Source organism: Notamacropus eugenii, chromosome 1 (genome assembly GCF_028372415.1).
Source record: "Notamacropus eugenii isolate mMacEug1 chromosome 1, mMacEug1.pri_v2, whole genome shotgun sequence".
NCBI lineage: Eukaryota > Metazoa > Chordata > Mammalia > Diprotodontia > Macropodidae > Notamacropus > Notamacropus eugenii.
Window position 1 is genome coordinate 85130738 of NC_092872.1, and position 15786 is coordinate 85146523.

Here is a 15786-nt window from a genome sequence, read left to right on the forward strand (position 1 = left end):
GTCCTCACTGGTAACTTCTTAGAAATGCCATGTTGGGAGTCACAGCTCCAAATCTAAAGTTAGAAACCATATCGGACTGTTAAGTAAGAGGGGTCAGCTTACAGCTGCTAACCGGAGCTCGTTTGATACATGAGCGTCAATTGTAGAAAAGCTTTCAGTGTGGCCAAAACTCAAGTTTTAAATGGAAATCTGTGCCAAATATTGTCCACTATAGTTACCTAGACAAGTAATTATGCTGCTAAATCAAGGATCTAAAATTAGTATAGAATAAAGACACCTTGACTCTCTCAAAGCACAGGAATTCGTGCCTGGATTCATGAGAAGGCAACAGTGGAATGTAATTTAAGGTACTTTTCTTTAACTTGCCCAGTTTCAGCATATTTCAGTCATCTTTTCTCTTTATAGTTAGAGTTGGAATGTATTCAGCAGGTGTTATTGAAAGATTTATTTTAAGTTCTTCTTGACCTTGAATATCACCTAAGTGGACACAGCACATTGGACCTTCATATAATTGCCTGCTAAAAAGTGAAAAAATCTGAATATAGCAACCTGCCCTCCTGGTAGACAAAACCAGAGGATCAAAAAGCACAGCTGCTATCTGTGCCTTTCAGAATTGTGAATACAGAGCAGCGTCTACACTGTGCTGAACATCTGGTTGAAAACTGGGGGGAAAATGCTGTCAATCTTCATCTGCCTGTTTACAAATAGGTTAAAGTTAGAAGGTCCAGATTTGTACCTGAGGTTTTCAGATTGCACCCAGATTTTTGATGCTATATTGACCCTGATTTATATGTCAGAATCTGACAGTATCTTTCATCAAGAAATGCGACAGAATTGGAGGTTCAAGTTTAACAATTAGAAAGTCTTTTTACCTCTAAACTCATTTCAATGAACATACGATAACACTGGTCAAATTACCCCTCTAAAGCCTATCCCAATCAATCAGCTTTCCATGTTTTCTCTGTCTCTCAAAAAAATCAGCATTCATAAATGCACAAGGCTCTATGTATTAACAAGGTGATTCAAGTTTAAACATCAACCTCTATTTTCTTTCTCACTTTTTATTTTCTGTGTATCTTCCCAAAACCCTACGTGGAATCAGCCATCTACCATTTGGCAGAATTCATTTTGGAGTATCTTAAACCTTGTTGCTTTCTTCCTCTCATTTTTTTTTTTTTTTTTTGCAAAGCTAAATTAACAAAGAGTACTTGGTTAGTCATGTTAGACAAGCTGTTCCCAAAATAGCACCTTCCATTTTGGTATCTCCAGCTTTGCAGCTGCTGTCTCTCTCCGTTGTCTGGGAAGAAAACTTTAACATTAAGAGTTGCTGATGTAGATTTTTTTCCCCTCCGAGTTGACGAGGGGTTGGGCCCTGACAGAAGTTATTTGGCTGTAAGCTTTGTAGTTTGGAAGAACTTGGTCTATAGATTTTCGCCTAACTTTCAATTGATGTGTTTAGCTTCAGTGGAAGAAATACAATCACTTAAACCATGTTGTCGTCTCAAGGAGTTTTGCTACATCCCTACGGCGTGCCCATGATTGTGCCCGCGGCACCGTACTTCACGGGACTTGTTCAGGTAATTCAAGGCCGCTTCCAACAAGCAACTTAACTCTGGTGCACTTAGAGTAATAATTGGAATTTTTATGGTTGAGAAAGCAAACACTTTTAATACAGGAAAAAGCCCTCATGTAGTCAGTGAGAAGACAGTAGGAAATCAAAAAGATGGATCACCCTAATCTGTGTATTGACATCTTTCATGGCTGAATAAATGGTGTAGTTGAGCTATATTTGCTTGTATTGATCTGCCTGCTGCTTAACATTCATGCCTTTGCTTCAAGAGGTTGACCACAGGGCAAAGGATTTGCTCTCCGTTTCAGCTTTCTGAGGGACTCAGCATTCCCAGTGCAGATCATGAGGCAAAGTAACTTACCATGATGTGGTTCAGTTAAGTGCTTTAGCCCAGCAAAAATGAGTAACATTAAATATGCATTAATTCATATGTTCGACTTCACATGGAATGTCTGTTTTAATAGAATTTTTTTTGTAAAATGGAATAATACATTGATGGTTAATTTATGAAGTTTAGAGATCATTATAGGAACCCCCACAATCAGCCCTTTGAGTTTTTAAGGATGGCAAGGAATCGGTGACTTGAAACATGCTTGGTTTTTGAGGAATTAACTAGCAGTTAATTCCATCACAGTGCTCAGAATAGACTGTCTGCTAGCATTGTACGTCAGATAATTCTTCCAAAGGTTTTCAAGGGACTTAGATTTTGTTTAGATAAAGATTGGCCTTCACTGTGAGAATTGTGCAAGCTGCTGTTTTTGGTCTATTGTGTACTGGTCAGAACACTGACACCTGTGTTCTCATTCTGGCTCTCCTCTTATATGGCTGTGTGATCTTGGGCAAGTCACTCGTATGTAAAATGAGAGAGTTGAGTGAAATGATTTCTAATATCCCTTCCTTATTTTCAAGTTTAATGATTCTACACATCCAGGTACTCAGTTGTAAGGTACATTTTTGTAAACTTTGTCATATGGTTATTGTCCAGTACTGTCTTTCTAACATTTTCTGGTTATTATCCAGCAGGTACTTTTCCTACACCTGCCTTTAATCTAAAACAGACCCTTCTCTATTATACTTTGTTAGACATTATGAATAAAATGTCTAATTGTTATTCATAGCAAACAAGCAACAAAAAAGATTTCCCTCCCCCTCACCCACATGCCCCAGACCTGTAGTTTGGGAGTGAGTGAAGTGAATAAAGTCCAGCCCAGCTCATTAGAGTTGAACTAAAAAATGTCTTCAGCACAGACTGTTGGGCAGACACATTATTTTTTCCCCCAACCTTCATTGTAACCCGTTGTTTATTACAAAAGGCTGGCTAGAATATCAAACCTGGGGTGATTCCAAACAGCCGAACAGCTCAATAATTCTAGATTGCTGGCTGGCGCCTTCACTGGAGAGTTTACTCGATATTAGCCACATGTGTATGAAGTAGAAATAAATTGATCTACCTGAGATTGGCCATTATCAATACTGAAATCTTTGTGTTTCTTGGTCCAAACAAGCACGGGCCACTGGTCCTCCTGTGGTATACGAGGGCAGGACTAGAAGCTTATAGGCAACTACTCTTATTTCCATTTTAGATTTTGGGTGAAGGTCAGGACCAGGAGCTCTGTCAGACCCTCTGCTATCCTGTCCAATAAATAATTACAAGCAAATCGTGCCTTTCACTCTATGCTGATTGATGCTGAAATTGCTTTTGAAAGTTCTCATAAGTTCCTGTTATAGATTAAGTGCCGGTGTAGGAAAAATAACTGCACCCAACTGAAATGGGTGAATGTAATCAGGTTTAATGGACTCGGGAGCTTGTTGGGAATTAAATAACTATTGATTTGTTGGAATGTTGCTGTCATTACAAAATGCCACTCTGGACACATTACCCAGGTGATAGATTAGAAGACACAAGAGCTCTTTGAAAAATTTGGGAGATCTGGTTTTATTCGTTAGGTACACCATCTCAGCCAGCATATTTGTGGAGTGTGGTAAATTGCTGTGAGGAAGCAGGAGTGGGCTGTTGCTACCATTTGCAAACTGTGACATTAGTGTGTATTTCCATCTAAGAATTCAGGTTTGGAAAATGTCTTTTTAATACTTCATTAAGGTCATGATTTCATCAGGATAGATGGTGCCCTCTCCACCTAGGAAGATCATGGCTCACCTGAGCATTAGATTTTGGTTTCCTAGGTTGCTTTGTCCAGAGCAACTCATCCCATGGCATCTAAAGTTTTATTAATGAGCTTTTCTGAATTTGCTAACATCAGTCTTCTGATGACAGACAGTTAGGTGATTGCTGAGAACCTTTTCAGCCAGGCAGAAGTGGACAAATCTCTATCACCATAGCCTGAAAGATCCTGCGTGTAGCTTCATGACTCAATCAGGCATCCTGCTAGCACTTCAGTGGAGGCACATTTGCTATCCCTGCCCCCAAATTTGAGAGCACTATGACAGTGACACAGAAAAAAGACTATTGCATTTGGAGTCAGAAGATCTGGTTTAAAATCATAGTTTGGACTTTTCCTTTATGGTCTTGGGCAAGTCATTTACCCTTTCTGGGTCTCAGTTTCCTTACATGTAAAATTAAGGGGTTGTAGTAGATGAAATCAAAAGTCCCTTCTTATTCTAACTGCATGATAATTTGTAAATTCCTGGTCCAGAACCTGTCTCTTTCCATTCCACACCCTGAATGGTCAGAGACTTAGACTGGCTATCTTTCTTTCTGGTACACTGAGCCAAAAACATGATATTAAAATGTTTGCATTAGAATGACAATTGCATTAGAATCACCTGTAGCAGCGTACTGGAGAAAAAAAATTATATCAGTGAATATTACCATCACCAAATGCCTTCTGTTTTCACAGCAATTTAATATCAGGTTCCTTTTCTTCTCTCTGCCCTGGGTTCTTTGCCATCAAGACCAGAATGCTTTTCTAACATGTGAAATACTTGCCATTTCATGGGATTTGCCATAGTATTACAAAGGAGCCTCTGCCACCTATTTATCTCAGGTGATAAAGTAAACTCCAATTTTTCTTTAAGTGTTATTTTGTTTTGACTTCATACTATAATATCCCAATGAATCTATAATTTCAGTGTCCTGGATATTCTCTCTGATGTGAATTGCAATTAATCCATATTTTCTCATCCTTTGCCACTGTTATCCAGATCCTTCTATAATTTTGCCAAAGATAGTAGTACCAAAGTTTTAAGAGCTTTCCTTGAATTCTCTTAATACCACAAGGATAACTCAGTGATACATGTGGACTATCAGTTATTGCTTGTCTCCCCTATGTGACTGGCCTAAATTCTGTTTTTAATCCTACATTTGTTTGATAACATCCTTTACACAGTTGATCTGTATAATTCCTTATTTATAATGTATTACAATCAACTCATGTACAATCAGCCTTTCCATTGCCCTTCGTTGGTTTCTTCATTTATTTTTACTAATAATAAAATAATTATGACACAAGGTAAGGCAGAATAGCTTATATGAATATAGAGTATAAGCCTAATCACAGATGAGTGATCTTTGTTTGTTTCAATAAGTGTTTGGTCTCTGGAACTCTCTACCCCTTTGTAGATCCTGAGCATGTATTAAATAAATTCTAGGGAATTGTCTGAGACCCAGAGAGTTTTATTGACTTATCCAGTATCACAAACCCATTTAGTGTTAGACCAAGAGTTTGAACCCACATTTTTTTCTGACTCAACAACACTCTCGACACCGGATCCTTTGCTGTCTATAAACCAATGAATAGCCTGTATCAAAGGCTCTCCTTCCTATAGCTGGACCAGCAGCCAGACCTTCCTAAAAGGCTCTTTTTCAGTGTGATGGCTAGAATTGTACTGTACTCTCTGAACTTATGTGATCCCAGTCTTTATATAGCCAGGGTTAGGTTCTAATCTATATGTAAAATTCCTGCATGGGAGGTAGCTAAATGGTTTTGAGCTGTTTTATGGTATCAAGAGGCAGAAGGGAAGAATTAGAGCAGCTTCCCATTGGATATGACATGTATACCACTGAGACAGAAATATCAGTATAAGCATCATTGGGTTGAATACCTGCAGAGACAATTGTAGATATAGTTGCCTGAGATGTAGACTATGGTTATGCAATCCCAAACATCTGGATATTTCCAAATATCAAGCTGTTTTTAATCATGTAATCAACACATTGTATCTCCTACTGGAGCTCAGAGACCAGTAGTAATAACACCAGGATTTGGGGGTCATAGATATGAACCTCAAATAGAACAATGAGCTCATTAAAGAGGCATTGTGTCAATAACAGAGGATGAGACTTCATTAGAAGACCTCTGATTAAATCTTGCCTCAATTACTTACTGGTGCATTATAGATACAAATGTCTATGCCAACTATTAGAAGAAAAAACAAAAACAAAGCCCCAGGTTATAGCCCAAACCCTAATGTTTTAATTCATTATTTTCATTATTAAGGTTCAAATATCCATTTTTATTTGAATAGTTGACTCCCAGGGGGCAGGGAGAGTTCTTCCACCAATGTGGCTCCATACTTGATCTACAACTTGTAGTCCTTAAGACATGCAGTTAAATGGCTTACTTGTGATCATGCTGGTTACATATCTTGGAGGTGACACTTGAACCAAGTTCTTCCTGACTCCAAGGCCAGTTGACATATCTGTTATAGCACATTACCTCTGGTGATCATGATGATTGTTAAAAGAAACATCCGTCATTCATGTCTAGTGATGGTGGATTAGCGGCATCATCTTCATTTGTGAAGCATAGTATATCAATATCATTAGACAAAACAGAAAGATGAAAGTCTGTGTTTATGATTGAATCCTCTGATTTGATGTTGAAATCAGATCTAACAGAGAGACAGAGTTGAAAGCAATTTTAGAAACTGGTCTCAGAAGTGTTATTTCTCGGTACTCTATGCTCTATCTCAACTGAAAATCAGACTTTTCAGGAATATTCCTTTATGTGAATACTTTATAATACTGAACTTTATAGATGTTATGAATTCTTGCTTTCTTCAACTGAAAGTACACAGAAGATAGGGCCCTTTAAAACTCCTTTTGCACATAGCCAAACACATCAACAAAAAACACATGAAAAATGGCTTTCAGGTGTGGTTGGTGCTTTTATGAATCAACCTGTGAGTTTGGGAAGCCGAAAGAAAGAAGTTGCCTCCAGTGAATTTTGCAGTGTTTATACCAAAAGCCCAAACTCAATGCCTCATCATAGCGTGTAAGTGTCCTTGGCTTCTCAAAGGCTAGGTTAGAAGAACAGCAGCTCTAGCAAACCTTAAGAATCTAGAAAGACTTCAAGAACAGGCCCAGCAATTGTGAGGACTCAGCTCGTGAAGTCACAGAGGCTTATCAAAAGGTTGACAAGAGCTTTTTGCAAAGACCAACTGCTAGGATATAGAGGCTTGAAGGAAACATCCCATATCAGCAGGATCCTGGATCCTTAAAGTATGAAGAAATATATGAGATGTTGGCACTATATCCATCATTTATTTGGTAGAGACATTCAAATAAAACATGGAATTCTAATAATGAACTAAGTGTTGCATCTGAGCTCTTTCTGCAGAATTAGGGGGCACTAAATTGAGACTGATTTTAAATGGTAATCTTTAAGGACCATCATTTTTTGCCATTGTTGACTGCTCCTGTTTAAGAAATTTCATAGTGCAAATATCTTTTATGTTCAGAGTTCTGTTCATGTAGAATTTTAAAAAACAATGTGCTTCTGATAACTGTCAAGGGCCATGTGTCTTCAGTTTGTGTTTCCTTTGTGTTACTCATCAAGGGATGTGCTAATGTTGTCATAGAGGCTCTGCCCACGTTGGCTTAAGGAGAACATTAAAGCAGTTGTTCTGAATATAAACCACATTCTTAAAATGAGATCCCAGATCACAGATGATCATAGATTTAGATCTTAGAGGGATTGGGAGATCATCTTATTTTATATATGAGAAAACTCAGTCCTAGAAAAGGTAGGGTTATTTTACCCAAGGTACTATAGATAGGATGATCTGAGCCAGGATTTGAACTAAGGTCTTCTCTCTGATTCTAAATCCTGCCCTCACTCTACTCTGATATAAATTGAATGCATAATCCCAGTGATAGATTTCACTAGGTTTCATAAAATATTTTTTTACTTGAGACCAGGAGAAAGCATTGTTCATACTCAAATGAATATGGTACCTGATTTAGCTTCTCTTGTCTTACTTCTCCCCTACCCCAAAAAGAGACATACATCTCTAGGGGAAAAAACCAGTGATTTCCATTCCATTATTACCCCCTCCTGATTGTCTCCAGATCATAATGACTAGATAACTGCTAAGCTTTCCATTTTATTGCCCTATGTATGAACAGACTATTTTTAACTATTTTTTTAAAATGTTCTGAAAAATATTTTAGTTATTTGGTTTTCTTCCTGTGGAGGTTGGGGGGGGGGGTGGAGAGGAGAGGTTCAGGAGAAAGCAATTCTAAGGATTTCCCTAGTTAAAACAAAGATGCTCATTAAAAGGTTAGCCACTGCTCACGAAGACCGATTGCTAGGATACGGAGGTTGCAATCTACATAAGCAGAGGAAATAACCCACATTGGCAGAATTTCTGTCCATTTTATAGATGAGAAAATTGGGACCTGCTAGAAAGGCCAAGAGAAATTTCTCAGGGGAACAGAGGCAAAGTGGCAAATCTTAGCCCCTAGAAACACTATGCTTCTCCTTTTGTTTGGAGGTTGGAGAGGAGAACAACCCAAGTTATTAAATTGGAAATAATTTGGATTTTGCAACCTATAGAAGTACTTGGAAATGCCTGAGAGTAGCACCATTCTATTTTATATGAAATGTACTTTTTTAATTAAAAGATTAAAGGGACACTGTCAATCTCTCCTGATTAATATCAGTACTATAAAAAGACTGTGTTTCTGCAGCAGCCATCTGTCATTTTGATCATTTTAAAGGCATGCTATATCAGCAAGTATGCTTTTTATAATAAATTGGCAAGGGGCAGCCAAGGCTGGAAAGGCTTGCTGGTTTCACACTTAGCTTTATTGCTTCAGTGCTCAGCAATCTGAACCTTTGAATATGAACCAGGGCCTCTCTCCCTGTCTTTTAAAGGTGGTTTTGGGTAAGTGTTTTCTTAGGTGATTTATGATGCAGACACTTCTGCCTCTTTACACTTCTCCCCCATCTAAAGATAGTCATATCATACTTGAATGCAACTGGCATGCCAAGGAATCAACATATCCTATTGCCCCTTAGAGTTCAAAGAGATTATTGAGAAACAGTGAATTTAATACTCCTCAGGGCTTTTCTAGGGATGGGCTACCAGGTTCTAAACAAAATAAATAAATAAATAATCCTGTAATCCGCTCTGTTAACATAGTTTCTCAGCTAAGTTTAAATTACCAGGAGTTGTAAGAATGAGTGTGGTCAACTGTGGAACTTCTTGGCATGCAATTAAGGACTTGACCAAAATTGAAATTTAATTCAATGGAAGAGGTAGAATCTTGTCTGTCTATCAGTTTTTCATCTTCCTGCCAAAGGAAATGTCTCAGCTCACCCAAGAGGGGCTCATAACTTGTGCTTGTGTGTTGGCCAAGGTGGCAATGACAATACTCTTATTTTCATAGATATAGTGTTGGAAGGACTCATAGATATCTATATTTCATAGATACTTATGTCCTTCATAGATGGAAGAACATCAGAGGTTATCTTGTACAAAGAAACTGAGGAACCAAGGGAAAATGAGTTGCCTATACTCATAGGTATTATGTGGCAGAACCTGCATTCAAACCAGGTATTCTGACTTTAAACTCAGAACTCTTTCTACAATATCTCCGCTAAAACAATTATATTCTGGAGTTACCAGCATGATATTCAGTTCAGAGTAACCTGCTAAATTTTCTCACTCTCTCTAAACCCATTTCTAGCACATAAGAATGAATGTGGTTGCCCTCTTCCTTGGTACTACAGTGCAAAATTAGCTCGTTCTTATGCTCTCTGTTCTGTATTAACTCAGAAGAAAGGGTAAGTTTCAGTCATAATGGAGTTAAGCACATAAGTAAGTACCAAAAAAAAAATCTCACATTTATATAAGTGCTTTAAAGTTTACTAAGTTCTCAACATATGTTTCAAGTTTCTTGGCTTTAACTGTCTTCTCATGAGCAGCCTGTTATCAGTCCTTTCCTGTAGCGTAATCAGTAAATTTTTATATATGACAATATTGTTACTGATCCACTTTTGGTACATGATATATTTGCACTAACTTTCCTGTTAAGAGAGATGGATTTGTACTGATTTGTCCAAAGTCTTTTCTTTTTCCATTTGATCAGTGTCAGACATTTGCAGTGTGCCTCATCAAGGTTGGGACATTGGTTGTGACCAGGAAACAGAAGGATGCTAATTAGCTCACAAAAGGAAAGTCCTAACCTGAAATGAACATGACTCCTTAGGAATCTATCTATCCTTTAATAGCTCTAAAATCATGGAGGTCAATCAAGTAGGTTGCCCAGGACATGGTTTTCCTTTACTAGTAAAACGAACCCTTTGACCACTCACCCTAGTCAAGTGTACATGGAACAAGGGGAACAGCTGCTCCATGTGGTCGCAGTTTCTTGGGACAGACTCCATGAGACCACCCACACCACTGTTCTGTACAGTTCCCAGCACACTGTGGGCGCTTAATAAATGTTAAATAATAAGAATAGATTCCATCTGTCACTGCATGATGGCAGTGGGGATCTGATCTGGGTATGGGCTTGTGGATTGGTGCCAGTTTTGCTTTTTCATGAACCTTTATGAAATTAGGGCTTAAAGTTCAAAGCTATCTTTGACATTCTGAAGGGGGGTAAAAAACAGAGTAACACAGACAGCTTGGCTTATCTACCAGATCTTCTCAGAGACCTCCCTTCATTATTTCACTACAGGTGAGGTGAGTCCTTTTAGGTCTGAAATTTGAATGCTCCACAGAATTATCTGTGGCTTATATACTGAAGAGAAATTTCCCAAAGCTCACAATTCCTAACATGAAAATACCGAGTGAATTTTGTTTTTCTTGAATAATTTTTATAGATCATCTCTTTGACCCCTGAACATTTTTTCAAGCCACTGGAATATATATAGTTCCTTTATTAGTGGGAAGTTGTTACAATTGTGGTAAACTAACAATAAAGATTTGCAGGAAGACAATGGAAGATTAAAACTTATAGAAAGACAAGAACTGTACAGAACAGAAATGACCTGAGTGTGGTGGTCGATGTCACAGTCCCTGCTCCTTGGGAAGGCCAAAGACACTGGGTCCTTTGAGCCTAGAGAACTCTGAACTGCAGAAGGACAAATGCTCATGGGGACCCACACAAAATTTGACACTGATAAGGTGAGCCCCTAAAAGTAAGAGGTGGGAGGCACCAGGCTTCTTAAGGAGAGGTGAACCAATCTAGGTTGAAATGAAGTAGCTTCTGAGTAGAGCAGTAGTGGGACTTTGCCTGTGAGCAGCCATCACCTGTTTAGCCAAGGTTAGACAGGGGGATACATTCTCAGGAGACACATCAATAAACTGCACTGAAGGTGATGGTGACCTCATGTAATTTTTTTTAAAAGACTATGCAAGTAACAGATTCATCCTATCTTCCACATCCCATTGAAAACAGGGATCAGGCATCAATCAAGGTATTTGAAATGGTTAATGATCTTTAAAAGAAAATGCTAAAGAATAAAGTTGTGATCCATATTCCAAATAAGCTTCAAAAGCATCTCTTGGAGTTTGGAGGAGGCAAAGAATATATTTGGAGAAGGAAAGGAAGCTGTTCATACACCAATATACACCAATTAATGTTTTTTTTTTTTTTTTTTTTTACCTAACCTAGACTTATTTGTCTTGATATTCTCCCCCCAAAAGTGGGCAGTGGTGGTAGGGCCTTTAGGTAGCACAGTGGATAGCATGTTTGCTCTGAGGTAAGACTCATTTTCCTGAGTTCAAGTCTGGCCTCAGATTCTTACTAGATATGTTACCTCACCTTGTTTGCCTCAGTTTCCTCATCTGTTAAAATGAGCTGGAGAAGGAAATGGCAAACCATTCCAATATCTTTGACAAATGGTGTCATGAAGAATTGAATATGACTGAAACAACTCCACAACAAATAATTTGAATATTATATAGGAAGATGCAGATTATTTTTGACTCAGTTTTATTTTCCTGCCTCTACAAAGGAAAATCATTGCATCCATTTAAAAACTTATTACTATCTTTTGTTTGTCTCTCCTTTTAATTCCCAGAATTTTCCTTTCCTCACAGCCTGAGAGCTCTTCCTTATATCAATGGATAAAAAAGAAAGGGGGAAAAACAGCTTAGGAAAAGTAATGAACAGACCCATTAAATCTAACGCAATTTGCCCAATGCCGTGCCCATAGCTGTCTGCTACTGTAAAGAAGGGATGATAGAAACCTTGATTTAGATCGAGAAAGGAGGGAAGGACATTCTCGAATCTTGTTCTCAGGACCAGAATTAAATAGAAATTTGCCTCTGGTGTTCTTTCCATTTTATATTGTTATAATCAATTCCTATGCTGTTTTCCTGGTTTTACTTATCTTATTTTGCATCAGTTCATCTAAGTCTTCCCATATGAGAATCATGTATTATCCAGGCAACGTATTCCACCGCTCCTCCAAGTAGAAGTCTGACATGATTGTCTCCTTCCACTGTCACTTCAGAGCTCTCCCCCTCCCCTTTATTTTCCAGTTATCTGTCAGGAGACCTCTTTCCCTAGTGAGTTAAGTCATATTTAACCGGAGAAGATCAGAGGATGAGGTGAGAAAGGGAAAGGGAGAGCGAGACCATCCCAACATGGTTGATGTTGCTCTGTTTAGACAAACTTCTTTTCAGTTATCACTGTCTAAACCTTCTAGAAAAACGAATTCAGTTTCCCTTTAAAACAAGAATCAAGCAATGTTACCAACACACATTCTCTGTCAAACATGTCAGTTACTCCAGGGGCTGTAGACAGCTTGCAAGCTATGTCTTCTGTCATTGTTACTATGGTGGTGTGTTTTTTCCTCCCTCAAACAGCTTTTGTATTTGTTCTGGTAAGAGGTGTAAATACCATGATGCCTGATATCTTGAATTTTTTGACATAAATGTGGAATTGATATGGTCTTTACAGTGACCATCTTATTAAGACAAACAAGCAAACAGGTTCACTTTCTTGCCCTAATAGAGTTTCTGGGTGGTTCTATAGCTCTTTATTTGACTCCAGAGATTTACTGAACTCTTACATTTTAGAAGTTATTTGGGGGATAGAGGACCCTAATGAGTAGAAAGATTTCCCCCCCTTCACACCTGGTGTGTTGTCATGCTATTCCCTATTGTATCTTAGCTGGGAGACTTGGTTCACATTGACAGAGTGGCTAAAAAAAATATTATGTGTGCCACCGAACAGATATTGGATGTTTTTACCTATCATGTAGGATGTCAGTAATCAGTGGTTGTAACACTACTGATAGCATAGTTATATGCCCCCTCTTCCTTGGTAGATACCAGACTGCCCTGTCACCCAGTTACATGATAGAAATGGAGAGTCATACCTCTCTACCCTTCTTGCTTCCCTGGAGAACATACTGATCTTTCATCTGGGTGAGCAGTTGTAGGGTGGAATGGTGAGAAGCTGTATGAATGCTCACCCCTTCCCCTTAATGGAACAGCAATTTCAGACACATCTTGAAAGATTCATCCCATGTCTGGCATAGCACGATACTTTAACATGACACCCTTAAGAGTCTTAGCTTGGCCATTTTTGATCCTATACAACAGCATCCTCATAATCTAGTGGATTCTGTTGTTATTGTTATCACCGCTGTCTGGCTTGTGATTTTATCATTTTAACAGCAGGACGAGCATTGGCTTTGAAGGCAGAATACCTGGGAGAAATCTGCCTTCTGCAGTTTACTATGCATGTGACTTGAGTTCATCACTTACCATTCCTGCACCTCACTTTTTTCATATGGAAAATGAAGGAATTGGACAAGATGATATGAGCATATAATCAGAGATGGAAGGGATATTAAGGGCAACCAGTTCAACTTCCTTATATTACAGATGAGGAAACTGAGACTCATAGCAGTTAAGTGACGTGTAGAGTCATACAGCTATTAAGCTGTTGTCAGAGATCAGATTTGAACCCAGGTTTTCCTGACTTTGTGGCCAGCACCCTATAAACTTTATCATTGTATCTTACAGCTCTTAATGTATGATTGTATTCAGATGTTATCAAGCTTATTCATTGCATTCCAAGGGAGGGTTTCCCTTCCAATTTAATTATGTCAAATCTGTATATTTTCTGTAATTGATGTCATGGCCCATTTCAGTCAATGAACATTAAGTACTCACTGTGTGCCAAGGACTGTGATAGGCACTAGGAATACAGATACAAGTAAAAAATACATATTTTAATGGGAAAAAAAGAAACATAATCTAAAAGCAAACTTAAAAGGGAGCTTCCGGACAAATATCATGTGGCATGATCATGGTATGAGGTCTGTTTCATTCACACTCTTACCGACCTTAACCTTATAGCCCCACATTGAGCCAGATAAGAGTTTCCATGGATTCTCTATAATTAAGGTGGGGTCATCTCATCGTTCTTTGTTTTTATTGTGATTTTATTTTTTGGAGAACCATTATCCTATGGTTCTGATAAAATCATAATGTGTTATATCTGCCATGCCTTGGGTCAAGTGGAGCCAACACTCCACACACTTTGTTTTCCTTTAGAATAATCATTCCTAACCTTTTTCGAGCATGCGAATTCCTGCAAAAAAAAAAAAAAGGAAATCGATCAGAACATTTCCTTCCTTATTAATCTCTCTTTTGATGTTTCCTCCTTCTTCAGCTGCTATTTCACCCATTCCCCTAATGAACAAAAGTGTGACCCTCTTCCTTGAACTATCACTTTGGATTTTAGCTATAGAAATAACAGATATCACTAGGGCCAAATAAGGGAGAGGGAAAAAAGGATTACAGTAGAAAAATCAAGCTGAATGAGCATAGGAACTTGAGATCATTTCAAGAGAAAGGGAGAAGTGGGTTCTTAGAAGCAAGATATGCTTGTGGAACCATTCCAGTTGCCTCACTACCACCTCCTCCCCTACCTCCATGAAATGAAAATAAAGGCACATTCATTTTTCCCTTAAAAATAATAATGTTACTGAAGCTTGGATAAATGCAGATGACAAGTACAAAACTCACTTGAGGAGACCCTGCCATAGTTTGTACTCTTTTTAGGACTAAAGTTGGATAAGGCCTATTCAAGAGATCAAGATATCTGCCTGACCACTCATCTACCAGTAAGTTGAGGCCGAGGCTGGGGACATGGTCCATGCCTTGTCAGCTTCCATCACTTTCAGCAGAGGATTTACCTTGCACAAGGATTTGGCAGACAGACCAAACTCACATCTAAGGAGTAAGATCAGTTTTCAATTTAAATGAATTCACTTTCTCTCTTAAAAAATAAATCCTTTTCCTAATTCCCCTAAGTCCTTAAAGTATGACATTTTCCTTTTATAGATTGAATAACGAAGTCATGGATAGGTCTCGCCAATGGTTTTCAGATAAGATGAGCCAGCTGGATCTGGTCTGAATGTGGAAAAGAATAGGGATGAGGGTCCATTTAAAAAAAAGTGACAGTTTCTTATTCCATTACTATCCTTTATCTAATTTTCACCCTCCAGAAACAGGAATAAGTTTTAAGAAGAGTTGTAACTTTTGAATCATCTCAAATCTAGGAGAGACACAGTGGATAGATTTCTCTATTTGAATATAATCAATTTAATTCCACAAACATTTATTAAACATTTATTTCATACAAGATACTCTGCTAAGTACAAAACCACAAACAAAACAGTCTCCTCAAAGACCTTATATTCTTCTGGGATATACAGTAGGCATAGATAAGAAAATAGGAAGGCATTTCAGGACAGAAGGAGCAATGACAGCCAGGAGATCAGGGAAGGTTTCATGTAGGTAATAGGGATGGGAAACGGCATATTGAGTTTGGGGAACAGCTAGCAGGCTGGTTACTGCAGCGTAGGGTATAAGAAAAAGAAGAGTGTGATATAAGAATGGAAATGTGGATGGGAGGCAAATTTTTGAGGTCTTTAAATGCCAAAATGAAGAATTTGTGTTTCATCACAAAGTAATAAAAAAATTTGATTAGTGACATC

General features: G+C 38.2%; 1 protein-coding gene across 15 annotated transcripts in view; it reads left to right on the forward strand.

Moving 5' to 3' along the window:
• The first annotated feature begins 1402 nt into the window (after positions 1 to 1402).
• The window catches only part of RBFOX1 (RNA binding fox-1 homolog 1), a 377245-nt gene continuing 362861 nt past the window's right edge, over positions 1403 to 15786 (forward strand). For all 15 annotated transcript variants that reach the window (XM_072608585.1, XM_072608562.1, XM_072608545.1 and 12 more), the window contains exon 1: positions 1403 to 1577. In XM_072608585.1, coding sequence (XP_072464686.1) covers positions 1491 to 1577 — 87 coding nt within the window. In that variant the 5' untranslated portion in view covers positions 1403 to 1490. The remainder of the gene's footprint in view (positions 1578 to 15786) is intronic.